Below are 14,035 nucleotides of genomic sequence, written 5' to 3'. Positions count from 1 at the left end.
ATGTACATTTTAATTAGCTCAATATCCCCTTTCATATAACTAAAATAATATAATAAACATCAACACAAGCAGGCTAAATCTGAAAACAATAATTTTGAGATTTAAAAAAAAAACACTTAGCACAGCTTTTAGATAAAAACTTACATCAGTGGTCTAAGGTGTGTGTGTGAGTTAGTATTTGCGAATAACAAGAAGAAACAAACAGTTTAAAAGACTTGGAGACCATTAACATTAACAATATAATTACTCAAGACAAAAACAATTTTACTTGAGAAAAATATGATGGTTTAAAGTGATTTTCGATATCTTCTAAAAAAAAAATTTGTATATTACTTGTACTGTATTTAAATTTTGCATGTCTAGGAAATCTTGTATAGAAGTGACTATTTATAACTTCATTATAACATTATTTAATCAGTACAATATGTATATAATATGATTAAACTGATAAGTATGGCTTGATATGAATGAGATTAAATAATCTAACATATCCATACACCTGAATTGGCAGAAACAAGTGTTGTAGAAGACTGTATAACTCAATGTTAAGAAAAATCATAACAAATGTAAAATGTTTTTAGTGAAAAATGATTCGGGCTTCATGCTCGATGCCTGAATTAGAAAGAAATCTTTATTACAATATTAGTCTTCACTGATTCTTCCGTCTTTAAGATAATTGGTATTACAATACAAAGATATCAAATATCAACCAGTCTGAAATGAATTCTGCTGATAGGTGTTTGTCTAGAATTGAAATATTAGAGGACTATAACTTATGGAAGACACACAAAAAAACCCAGAAGTGCATTAAATCCTTACTAAAACCAAACCCTTATCATCATTCCACACAATTATCTTTATGGTCTTACCTCAGTTTGCCAAATTCTGGATTCTTATTGGCTGATCTGCAGGATTCCATGATGGCAAGGAAGATGACTACCATATTCATCTGAAAATCAATACGAATATCAACAATTACACTTTTGTTGCTTGAACCAGAGCTGAAAATTTGTGTAACTCAAAGGAATAATAATAATAATGGGTAAAAACAAAAAATTTCCCTACCCCCCCCCCCAAAAAAAAAATTGTGAACATGCACCTTTAAACCAGACTTTCCAACCTCTGGGAATGAGAAACTGTATTCAGTGATCACCCAACCTGCATTTTTCACCCCAAAACTGTATTTTTAATATTGAACTCAAATGACCTTTGATCTTGACCTAATTACCTGAAATTACAATCATCCAATTGGCTGTACTTATGTAATTTTTATGAAATAAGTTTTATGTTCTATGTAATAAAGATAAACTCTGTATACTTGTGTTAATACAAAATATATTTAACTAATATAAAAGTGAAAGTATGCAACAATCAAATTCTTTTATCATCACAGGATAACACACATTCATAGAGTCTATCCTGCTCAATTGTTTACATAATAAACTACTTACAGCCACTACTGCAAGAACTGGTCCAGCAAAGCTCCAAATCAACAAGTCTTCTACAGAAAACCAACAGCTGTATAAAAACAAAGTAAATGAAATGTTTAGAAGCAGAATGTGACATCTTAAACTTGGGGGGAAAAACTCTCAATGACTAAACAAATTTCAATTGTAAACAACAAATTACTGAAAAATTTGAAGTAAAAAACCCACACCCCAAAAAAGTGACAATCAGAATGATTACATTTGTATAAATTGAGAAAATATGATTGATGTTGCAAATATTCCAACTGTTCACCGTTATCTGGGCCCCCAAAGAAACTTAACATCTGATCATTGGGTTTACTTTTACAATAGATTATGTTGATCATCATGTGTAGTCAATCATATCTGTTACATCCCCCAGGTCTGTTTTTTTTAATTCTGTCATAAAGGCCTACTCTAATCTCAACTACTTACATTATGAATTCATGAACTCATTAGATATTATCAAAGAAATTGAATTGAACTCACAAATGTTCATTTCTGCTGTTGACCTGTGAGCCATAGTTGATGTTACTAAGCGGAACAGCCAAACCAACAATGAGAGCTGACAGACCATATGATAAAACATAGGAGTATGTCATGGGACCGGTGTTGATATCACGGATCTCTGTCATCATCCGGTAGAGATGGATACCTTCTACAAACATCCAGCCAAACGCAGAGAGGAGGGCATAGTGAAGGATGATGGCCACGGCTGTACAGGCATACTGTTATGGGGGGAAAAGAATATATGAACAGAATTAGGCTTCAAACATATTATAGTATAGAATGTATATATGTATAGCATAACATCTCATTCAAAGAATATGAATTTGAATTGTGACTTACATTGTTTTCCGTACTGATGCCAACGCCAAATGTTACCTCAGCTGCGATGAGTACAAAGCATAGATTGATATGTATGCTATTGAGATTGGTGTGTAGGTTGGACACACCCAGGAGTGTTAGGAAGGTGATTAGGAGACACAAGATGGCAATACCAACACCAACATAGACAGCTATAGACAGAGTGATCATCACTTCCTCTACATACTGGAATGGGAATATTGAAACAAAACCAAAAAAAAATTGGTAATTCAGGAGACAAATAAGATGGGTGTTGCTATCTTCACAAAAATGAAAGAAAATATAATTCAGGAACATGAATTTACAATACAGGAGATAATTTACTCTGCACAATTTTATACTGTTTTTATATTTATTATCAATGACAATTCAATGTTGTGTACAGAGACTAACCACTGATCTTTACAGATTCCTTTCTGGGGAAGATATTTTTTTTGGAAACACTTTAAGCTTTGTAAAAAATGAAGAAATCATTAGAAATTCCTGACATATTAGGTCAACACCGATCTCTCCATTTGAATGACCCTTTTTACCACCAGGACTCAGAAGACTGAATAGCTTACCATGTAAGGTGCATTATCCATGATGACTGCTATATTAGTAAGATGTGTACAGGAACAATTGATATGTGTCCTGTTATATCCACTCAGCTCACAACCATCAGATGACCATCCACCAGTGCCATTATTACTACAAAATTCAAAAGAAAAAATATTTGTCTTTCAAAGTTTTCTGAGAACTAAGAAAATATCTAAACCATTACAGGCATTAGTATACATATATCTTAGATTTCAGTTGTTTCTGTTGGATAATATATTGTCTCCAGTATAATGAATAGTGCTGGAAGGAAATAATAGTCATTGTTTAGATGAGCAGAGCCAACTGTAGCTAAGAAAGAACTGTTCTAGAGTGAAAATATTACATGGGCAGAAAGGCACTGGAACCCCCCCCCCCCCCAAAAAAAAAAAAAAAAAAAAAAAAAAAAGTTTACAACCTTCCAAATTCTGTTAAGACAATTACAAAGAAGTACTTACTACTCAAAATCCCAAAAGACACATTGCGGTCCACTCCTGTTGACCGCATCTATAGACTGGAACTCTATAATGACTGGAGACAGAAGAGGGTCAGGCAGTGTGCCATTGGCTAGCTCATCATAGATAGAGAAGGATACTACTGGAGAATCTATGATCTGACCAACATGGTTATCTGGTTTCCTAAAGTTATGATACAAAATGAACACATGATAAGTTGAAATAGATATTTTTTCTACCGAGAAGCAATGAGAGATACATGGGAGAAAGAAATATAGCAAAAACTAAACAATCTGAAATAAGTTCATACATTTGTTTTCAAAGTTTATGAGGAAAAAAATAGATGAGCAATTAGGTCCCGTATCACAAGTTGATACGAGGTAATACATTTAATATATACAACAGATTGACAGTTTTAGTACATGGTCTGCCATTGACTTATAGTTGCACTGAATTGTACAATTGATTTAATTATTTTTGTCGCAGTGACTTGGAATAGTGGCAGCGGTGGGATGAAAACTCATGCAATCAAAATGACTGGTGGATAATATGAGAACTGTATCCATACGGAGTTGATTGCGACAGCTCACCTGACATTGTCCATTGTGCTGTTGGGAAGAAGATTCTGTAGAGTGGAGTAGAGAATGAAGGCTGTCACAGCAACATTACTAGTAATAGAGATCTGATTAGGATCATCAATCTCTGTCCTTGGTTGGATCAGATCACCAGGGATGTGAACTTGAGAGTTATCATCAAGAGAAAGTAAAGCTTCTTTCCCATACTCAGGGACAGCTCTCACAGAGAAGTTTTCACGCAGGATGATATCATGGTGCATGACTGTAGAGGAGACAATAATATTTTCATTAATTATTCATTCAATTCATTTATCAATTAATGTATGTATTCACTATTCTAATGACCTCTTTGTCAATCATATGAGTAATATACACAAGTCACTGAATTATTATTCTTGTGTAGGCTTGGATTTCATATATCTTACTTTCTTCATCTTTAAACACAAATTCATACAAATCTAGATGCAAAAAATGATATCAATGAGAATATTAAATCTTCAGAAACTTCACTTCTATTGCATAAAACAGGACTTACTGATATTGGGGGTAATGATGGAGAATTCTGGGGTATAGGAGAAAGAATTGGTGAATTTTGCAATGTTGAGAGCAAATTTTTCCATGTCCTCCATGATCTCAGCCGTTCCTCGTGAAGTCTCCTGAATCATCTCCCAATGAATTCTATTCTGAGGCTCAAACAATCGGCTCACTGTCTCAACAATATTCTGTGAAAAAAGGATATGATGTGATGGTTATGATATACAATTAAAAGTTTTGTACACATGTCAGGATCTATCAGTGATATCTTAGAACTGGCTGATAAAGAAGATAGCACAGGGAGTATTTTCATACCTTTGTAAAGGACTTCATGATGGTGGCAGTCACATTCAGTCCCACCTGCTTACTTTCATGTCTGAGGAGATAGCCAAGGACCTGGTATGCTATATTGATGTCATTCCCATGGAAATGATCTGTCTCATTAGTAGCTTCCTGGAGCTTCATTGCAATGTTGAAGGAAACTTCTGGATATAGTTTTTGACCATTCTGCAGACTTTCAAGCTGTAAACATAAATGAGGAATCAATTTATTTAACACCTCAGGTATAACATCATATTCCCATGAATATATGAACTCTTTGCACTCCTGATTACAAGGTAAAGCTATATTTTTAGTTTGTTTACATTATCATTTATTAAGTACTGCCAGATCTTGGAAAATAAATAAAAAACACCATATTCATTCAACTAATGTGAAATTTCAAAGTGCCATGACAGCATCCTGACCAGATTACTGTGAACACAATCTTACAAGAGCTCCTGTCTAATCTCTAACATAGGTATCCATATTTGAGATGTAGTAATTCTGTGCTAATGAACTGCTTAACATCAGAAATTAGAAAGACTTCAACATGATGATCTGGCTGTATGCTGAGTGACCATTATGTACCGATTGGATTATCAAGTTCTACTCAATATTCTGAACATGTGTCAAATAAAAAATTGTTAAGAAAAAAAGAATTCCTTACTATATTCTGAAGCTGGAGGAAATTATCTGAAGTACAGTTGAATAGATTGGGCATTTGCCAGTTATTCTCATAATCACAGTATCGTGTAGCAAAGCCATAGCTCTCTCCAGGGCAGTCAAGGATAGCTGTCTTTCCAAACTTGGTTCTTGGCCACCAAAGATCTTCAGAAAAACGCTTAGGACATGAGTCATATACCACTAAAAATAAAGAAGAAAAACAATGAAAATTTTGATTAATTACTATGAAAAGGAATTCCAATGGAGTGCTTTAAACCTATTGGCTTCTTCATCATCTTTATAACTATAACATGAAATCATGAATAAGAATTAGCATAAAATCTTTGATTGGATGGAAAATATGAAATCAAATCATCTATCAACAAGAACAGATATTTCAGTGTTACTTGTATAAATGTAAGATAAAAAGCAGTAAAGAAATCCTGTTGAATGATCAATGATTACCTTCACAACCCCTAAGAGTGACCTCAGCATGTGGATCAACACATTCATCACATCGTCTACCAATAGCACCTCTCTTACAGGTACAAGCCCCAGTCTCTTGATCACAATCCTGGCCTAGTGATCCAATCTCATAGCAGTTACAAGGAAAGCATGTATCACTATCTGATGGTCTGTAGGAGTGCTCCTATATCGTTAGTAGAATCAAATGCATTAAAATAATTAATTCACCAGATTTATAAATTTCAAATTCAGACTGTATGATCTATAATGATATTTCATTTTAAACTTTCACTTTCTCTGCAAGACTCTTGTTTTCTTTCCAATTTCTCTCCCAAACCTACCCCACTTCCAGCTTTTTGTTTTCTTCTTCTGAAGTAGTCTACCTCTTTTGATAAGTCTCATTATTCTTGTGAACTATATTCATGTGTGTGTATTGACTACAATTTATTTTTATTTCCGTGCTCCTTTACATACATCACACAACCTCCCTCCCTCCTCCTCTGTCATTGTCTGATCTTATAATGAGTTCATAAGTGTTATTTTTTGCATTGAATATTCACATTTTCTGCATTTGTTCTATTCTTCCCACTTCTAAGATTCTAAGTCTATGATTCACTTTAGACAATATATTCAAAATGCTAGTAAAATAAATGTATACTCACAGCACAATAGCATTCACTGGTTGTCTTGTTACAGGCAGATTCAAAGCCCATCTCCTCATCACATTCACAAGGCCCACAGATCTGATGACCCCACCAATCATCATCACATTCATCTATGATATTCTCGCAGTGGTCTCCATAGTAGAGGTCAGAACAGGTACAGGTGTAGCCAAACTCTGCAGACTTGTCAAGATTACAGAAGGATCCATGCTCACAGACACGTAAGTCACAGGCAGATACACAGTTGGGACCAACATAACCTGATAAGAGGATAACAAACACTAGATTATAGCTGGAATAGTTATAAATATGACATTCAATTTGAAGAATTTTATGTCCAAGAGGGTGTTACTTGAAGATGTCATTTACGTCCTTTGGTTATGCATCAATGTATTATTCTCAAATGTATGAAGAACAAAACTAGGATAACACACAAATTTATCATACAACATTATGATTAAAAGTCCAAACATTGAATTAAGATCTTGTATTTCAGACACTGAATTCAGTGTGTTTTTTTTCTTGTGCATACTCGTTACACTGTAAGCCTGTAAAATAAATCAATAATACAAGATTACAGATTTTCAGCTCTAAGCAATACAACCATATATATCAATATCAATAAATAATGGAATCAATAAGAAGTTTACCTTTATCACACTGGCATTCAAATGAATCCCATAGATCCACACATACACTGTTTATTGGACACTGAGCGGTATCACATGCTTTAGGGACATTACATCCCTCTTCAATGTTCACTCCTTCAACAGTAGATGGATCAAGGTGACTTTCACCAATAGACATACCCTGTAAATTACATAATATACAATATCAGAATTATTCAATCATATATAATTTTTACTTTAGCACAATATGCAATCGATGTTAACTCTAAATTTTATACCATTTGTTTTGCTTCATTCTTCCACAGAAAAATCACACATTAACACAATTTGCTTTAACAAGTATAGCATGTTAAGCTGTGGTATCCATATTTCCTCATACAATGAAGTAATTAATTAGAAAATAAGAGAGATGTTGATTACTCATGGTTAATCATGTTAAAATCATTAAATTTAGGGAGACTAAAAAGCTCTGATTATCCATGTTTTTATTCTTTTTAATATTTCATTGGAAATGTTTTTTTATAGAATGAATACAATAATTTGTTTCATTGTACTTTCCTCAGATTATCTGGGATTTTCATATTTCAAAACAAGTATAAAATGACTTGATTTATGCCTTGGTGCTTGGGTCTTGATATAAAAGGTTTATTTACGTTTGTTTCCAACAGAGAAGTTTGGATAGCTAACCACTTTTTCTTCTACATTATTTTGAATACGGAGAAGAAAAAATACCATGGGATGTATATGACAATACACATTTCCAATAAATGAGATTTAAGTATTGTTAAATTACCTGCATGCAGCCAGTGAAAGCATTATACATTCCATTATCAGTCAATCTACCTCCTAGATCAACCCTCTGTACAGTCTTTCCATTGATGTTATCAGTCGCACGAACTGATGTCTGCAGACAAAGATTGTATCATTATCAGAAAAAAATTATAATGATTGTGTTACATGAAAGATGATGCTTGTGAGTGGTAATACAGAATGTAATGGGAATGATATGAAATTGTATTACATATAATTGAATGCATTGTGTAAAGAGGCGTTGTGTCTTTTCACTTTCATTCTTTTAGTATAATAGATATACTGACTTTACTACATAAGTGTTGAGACATTAAGATATAGAGTTATACTATGATTTTTACAGCGATAGAAAATATCTTCATTTCTGTTTTGCTAAAATAATAAATGCTTCAAGAGACACAACAATAATATTAACAGTAATACTTAAGCATAACTTACTCTGTACTTGTCAAAATCCATAGAGAGTTTGATTTTATCATTTTTCCATTCTGCCTCGATATCATGCCATTCTCTGTCATTGAATGTAGCCTGGTCAAGTTGGACATCTACTGAACTGGTCACATAATGAAGGTGACCTTCAACAAGCTGGATCAGGCAAAGAGAAACGGTAAGAAATAACACACCAATGCATCAAAGAAACATTATTTCTAGAGCCATTTAAGCATAATATGAAAAGACAATAAGCTATTTACATCTCATCATAATCTCAAGCTTCACCTCATTGTCATTTTTTTTAATTCATGATTGCATTATGCCCCAATTAGAAGTCATTTTATAGATATTCCGAAGAAATTTATTTCAAATATAGCATTATGGGACCAATGGGTTGAAATTAATTTCTGATTAGCTAAGAAGATTTATGTGGTTCAGTTCAATTTTCAATCCTTCAAAGAGAACAATGTTCCCACATTCCACATAGTTTCAATGAGTTAACCTGCATTATCAATACCTTGGTGGTACTTGTATAACATTCCTCATGGATGGTAGTTTATAAATTCAAAGCAATTTTCACTAAAAAACCAACAAGTAAATCACATCCTGAACACTGCTCTTGTGATTGACACTTGTTCAAGAAAAAAACAAAAGAAATTAAATGTGCTTATAATTGATTAGACCTTATTAAACTATACAAATCTAAATTATGGTTTTGTTACAGACAGAAGAATAAACAACTTCAATACTATCACCTCTCAGCTCATATCTCACAGATACACATTATATAAGAAATATAAGTACACATCTCTCGTGACATTTCTGGCTCTGCAGAACATACAAACATACCTCGATGCGAATGTTGATGTTGTTTGACAGTTGGATAAACATGAGGACGCCATCGGCATGGCCAGTACGGAATACAACCCGATTGGTCCAGGGTAAGGTGATTGGATGATCAAGATCAAATCTCATGTAGCTCTCACCAATAAAACGAATCGGGGTGGACAAGGCTGTAATTATTCAAAAGATAATATTCAATTATTGATTTACTGATGTTATTTGAGAAAGGAGAACTTTCCTATGTGATGGAAAGATCAATACTGAAAAAAAAAATTTAGTTGAGCACTACTTGTAATAAATTATATCAATAGGGATGAAATTACAACACTACAAGTATATTTACATTCTTCAGTAACATTGTGGTTTCTTTCTTTAGAGCATGCTTCAAATAAGTAACTTAAACTTTAATAATACTAGTAAAAGTTAAAATATATACATACGGATTCACTGGTTCATAAGTCTATATTCCAGCATTGTCTACATTTGACAATATGTTTCAAAATTCAATAGTCCTTTTAATCAATGTTACTTTATTTCAGGCTAAATTATAATAATTTTCGAAAGGGCAAAACTAGAAGAATAAAAATCTACAAATATCATACCTTCCTGACAATTAACACCTCCACTTCCTTCTGAGCAGTGACAATGATAACGATCCCATCCATTCTCACAAGTCCCTCCAGTATGACAGGGGTCACTCTCACAGAAATTAGCCATATGAGGGCAGCCTGGCTGGGTGTTATAGTCCTCCACATTGGTAGCAAGGTCTAGGAGTTCATTATTGATGTATATATCCCGTAGACAGCCTTTGAAGTCTGTATTCTCCACAGGGAACTCACTTGGTAGCTCTGGGAGCCCACCAATGATAAAGGGTCCATTCAGATCAAGGAATCTGCAGTGAATTACAGAAAATTGTGTCATTAGTTAACTTAGTAAAATTGTTTTTGCTTTTGTTTAGGATATTTCAGCGATGAAATGAATGGCACACAAGAATATTTTTCATCTTGATTAAGAAACATATACAATAAACCTTCGTAAAAATCAATTTTCAATTTTTGCGCAATTATATAAGCTATAAAATAATGAGCTAATCCTTTAATCACTTCCAAACCTGTTCATGAAACCACCTCGCTTCCGAAGAACAGTTGTGTCCTCACTTACACTAAAACCAATTTAACGAGGCAAAGCGATATGGAAAAGTACATCGCGAGGTGGTTTCATGAACCGGTTTGGAAGAACGCTTCCAAGATTGCTTCGACCGTTCTCATTACACATTAAACTAGTTTCCAGTAAACTAGTTTTAGGAAGGTAGTGAGAACGGAGTCTTATTTTCTCATGAACACCTTTAAAAAAATCCATGCCCAAGCTAGAATGAAATTAAACACCAGATCACAGTAGATTCTATTCATTTTCAGAGCAATTAGTCATTTGTATATCTAATAATCCTTTTTTTTCCTTGACAGAGCAAAGCTGGTGAAGCCTTTTCTGTTCCTTTGTTTTGATGTACCTTCCTAACATTCTAGCCTGGAGGCATTCTAAAAATTCAATACCCTCCATGTTCCTACGAATCAACACCCGAGGCAGAATTTTTCATCAGCGCTAGTTATTTGAAACAAGATACTACAAATTTGCAGCCCATTTAGTTCACCTTCCCAGTCTATCCTCTTCCAACCCTTTTATCCAGCTCTGAGCTGAAATCCTTCCTCTAGTAGCAACTATAATGTATCTCAATCTTTTTTCCCCTCTGTCTAGACTACCACACCCCCCCCCCCAAACACTACCACTTCACTTAATCTATAAAATATTATCATTCCTATCTCCTTTCTTATAGTCTATCTTTACCATAAACTTTATTCTTTCTTTTGAATTCTTTATAGAGAAGTCAATTTTTTATGCATTGACAGTTTTATTAAAACCGATACAATAATATGTACTGTTTGAATCATTTTCTAGAATTAAAACATTAATTTCATGTAGCACTTAAGGGAATTTTTGTAATATAAGAACTCTCTCTTTTACTTTCTGGTTATTTACACATCTCTTCAGTCATTATTTTGATGATTTCATCTACATTTTTTTCCATTTTCTCCCCCAACTCTCTCTCTCTCTCTCCTTCTTTTCTCCCCTTGGCCATGCCTTCCTCCCTCGTAGCATTAAAGCGGCATAGCATTCCCATACTTTGATGTACAAAATAGGGAGGCACCCCTCAGAATATGAGATGAAAAATGAGACAGCCTGGGCGCAGAAATCAATCATCTCTCTAATATTTGGCCGCAGACAGTTGGGAGTGCTTGCAACTAACCATAGCTTTATTCTACTCCTGTCAATGCCTTAGCAAGATGGAGGATGAATGAAGTCTGTTCAGACCAAATTATATAACCATGGTATAATGACTATTGTATTAAAGGCAACGTTATCATTTATTAAAAACTGGTCTACAAGGAAGAAAGAAATATTTGTCTTTTACATTAACATTTATAAAAAAACAAGTATAGAAAGGCTAAGTTAAAAATCAGCTGGTCAAGTAATATACCCACCACTGTACATTGTTTATATCAAATGATGAAATAAAACTTGTTTTCATTGGCATTTATTCAAAATAGTAACTACACACAGTGCACACTATGTCAGTTCATTCGAATAAAAGAGATAAATATAAATATTTTTCAAATGTCAAAATATATGATTTGTGTATAGTATATAGTCTGAATGAGGAGAAGGCTTGTGTTTCGATACAGGCTTATAAAGGAACCTGTAGCAAATGTTGCTCACATGTCTTTTATCCTAAGGATTTGAAGATGAGGCTGTTGGACAGTCTGAACTCTGAAATGCCCTTGAACAAATAATACCCATGAAATAGTAGTACTTACATATCTAAATCTTTCACAGCACTAATGGTAGGTATACAGTTACATGCAAACTTTCAATTGACACATAGACAGGCATGTTTTTACACAAGGATATTTGACTGAGTCGTGTTATTTTGTAATTTTCCATAAAAAAAAGAAAATCTGAACAAATGAGTCAGCTGCAAGCAAGCCTGTAATACAATGATGGCTGTATGAAAATGACTGTGCCTTTGTAAGATTCTACTTTTATGTGCTTTATAAAATATGATCAGCACATTAATATCAATTTCTGGGTCTGCACATATTAATGTGCACAAGTTTGGTCCAAGTTTTTCAGCTGTATCTCATCATGATTGAAATATGTCAGTGATAGCAGAGCAATTTCTTTAAATCTAAGATGCATTGAGATAGAGGAGGAAGCTCATCTCATCTTGTAATTTTACATCTGAACTATAAAATGGAGACTTGGATATTCTTAACCTTATTTTCAGAATAACATGCATTTCTCACCTGAGTTCTCCAAGGTATTGTGTTTCTGCAGCACAGGTAAAATCATCAAACTGATGACCATTATCAAGAGCAACAGCAGGATCACAATCATCAAGAATAATCCTAGCAGTCTGCAATAAAAAAGACAATACAATAACAAAGAAACCAGAACAATGAGAAATTTTGAATGTTATATAATCACCATTGTTAAAGCAGTGTCCAAAAAGCTAAAATCAATGAAAACTATTTTGAAACACATTTTTATATTTGACCTAGTATAATCTCTCAAAATCAAACATTATCATTCCAAAGATATTGTATTAATATGGTATCAAAAATTGAGTTAGATAACATACTTTTAACCCCTCCAAAATAGAGAGCTTTTAAACATGTGTTTAATAGGCTAGTGTTTAACTCAAATCTTGTCTTTTTTTTCCCTTATATCCTCTCGAGACACTTGGTGAAAATAATGTTCAAGCTATTCTATTGATATCTAGTACCCTTTTTACACACGCTAAAATTTCCTTAACCCCGTACTATAGGTGGGGCTAAATTGCCATTTAGCCCCACCTATAGTACGGGGTTAAGCTTAGCCCACTTTCTTTTTACACAGCATTTTTGCAAAGTGGGCTAACCCCACCTTTAGTACGGGATTATTTGGCCCTGCAAAAAAGCAGGGTTATCCCAGCAATTGCGGTGCTAAGAGCGATAGTACGGGGTTAAGATCGCTAGTGTAAAACGAAAGTGGGCTAAGCTTAACCCCGTACTATAGGTGGGGCTAAATGGCAATTTGGCCCCACCTATAGTACGGGGTTAAGGAAATTGTAGCGTGTGTAAAATGGTACGAGTGAAGTACTTGTACTACGAATGATCGACAAAAACCACTAGTCCGGGGTTAGCGAGTTTCGTGTGTAAAAAGCAAGCATTCCTTATCCGGGGTTAGCAATAACAATTTGGCATGTGTAAAAAGGAAAAAAAATAGTACGGGGTTAAGGATAGTACGGGGTTAGCGATAGTCCGGGGTTAAGAAAATCCTGTGTAAAAAGGGTATAGGTGAACTGACATAACATTTGTAAAATTGTGGAAAATTTTCAATGGAAAGCTTTACATTTTACAAAATCATTTATAGAATCAATAGGTTTATCATTAACAGTTTTTCTTTTAACTTTTATCTTCAATATTTAGAAAAAGATCATTTTTTATACATGGAGCATTTTACAATTTCTCTGTTTACTTTAATATTCCTATTGTCCTACAAGTGGTGATCAAAGCTATTTTTAAAAGTATTCTTTACCTGTTCCCAAAAAGATGAAATTTATATGTGAAATTATTATCTTCTTTGATGCTAATGTATTTTATTCAATGTCTTTATATCATAATCATTGAAATTCATGAAAAT

The 14,035-nt window shown here is 33.7% G+C and overlaps 1 protein-coding gene across 12 annotated transcripts in view; it reads right to left on the bottom strand.

The window, feature by feature from the left end:
- Positions 1–12,768, bottom strand: part of LOC129256894 (cadherin EGF LAG seven-pass G-type receptor 2-like) — a 28,764-nt gene extending 15,996 nt beyond the window's left edge. For all 12 annotated transcript variants that reach the window (XM_064097458.1, XM_054895112.2, XM_054895114.2 and 9 more), the window contains exons 1-18: positions 12,658–12,768; positions 9,901–10,190; positions 9,305–9,468; positions 8,462–8,608; positions 8,007–8,117; positions 7,235–7,394; positions 6,585–6,844; positions 5,923–6,106; positions 5,462–5,658; positions 4,789–4,995; positions 4,475–4,661; positions 3,955–4,201; positions 3,368–3,547; positions 2,897–3,023; positions 2,316–2,519; positions 1,956–2,194; positions 1,452–1,518; positions 870–949 (exon numbers count right to left, since the gene is read on the bottom strand). In XM_064097458.1, the coding sequence (XP_063953528.1) occupies positions 870–949; positions 1,452–1,518; positions 1,956–2,194; positions 2,316–2,519; positions 2,897–3,023; positions 3,368–3,547; positions 3,955–4,201; positions 4,475–4,661; positions 4,789–4,995; positions 5,462–5,658; positions 5,923–6,106; positions 6,585–6,844; positions 7,235–7,394; positions 8,007–8,117; positions 8,462–8,608; positions 9,305–9,468; positions 9,901–10,015 (2,876 nt within the window). In that variant the 5' untranslated portion in view covers positions 10,016–10,190; positions 12,658–12,768. The remainder of the gene's footprint in view (positions 1–869; positions 950–1,451; positions 1,519–1,955; positions 2,195–2,315; positions 2,520–2,896; positions 3,024–3,367; positions 3,548–3,954; positions 4,202–4,474; positions 4,662–4,788; positions 4,996–5,461; positions 5,659–5,922; positions 6,107–6,584; positions 6,845–7,234; positions 7,395–8,006; positions 8,118–8,461; positions 8,609–9,304; positions 9,469–9,900; positions 10,191–12,657) is intronic.
- Positions 12,769–14,035: the final 1,267 nt, after the last annotated feature.

The sequence above is a fragment of the Lytechinus pictus genome, chromosome 3 (genome assembly GCF_037042905.1).
Source record: "Lytechinus pictus isolate F3 Inbred chromosome 3, Lp3.0, whole genome shotgun sequence".
Taxonomy (NCBI): Eukaryota; Metazoa; Echinodermata; class Echinoidea; order Temnopleuroida; family Toxopneustidae; genus Lytechinus; species Lytechinus pictus.
The sequence above is the reverse complement of the archived record's forward strand: the minus strand, read 5'-3'. Positions and strand labels throughout refer to the sequence as shown.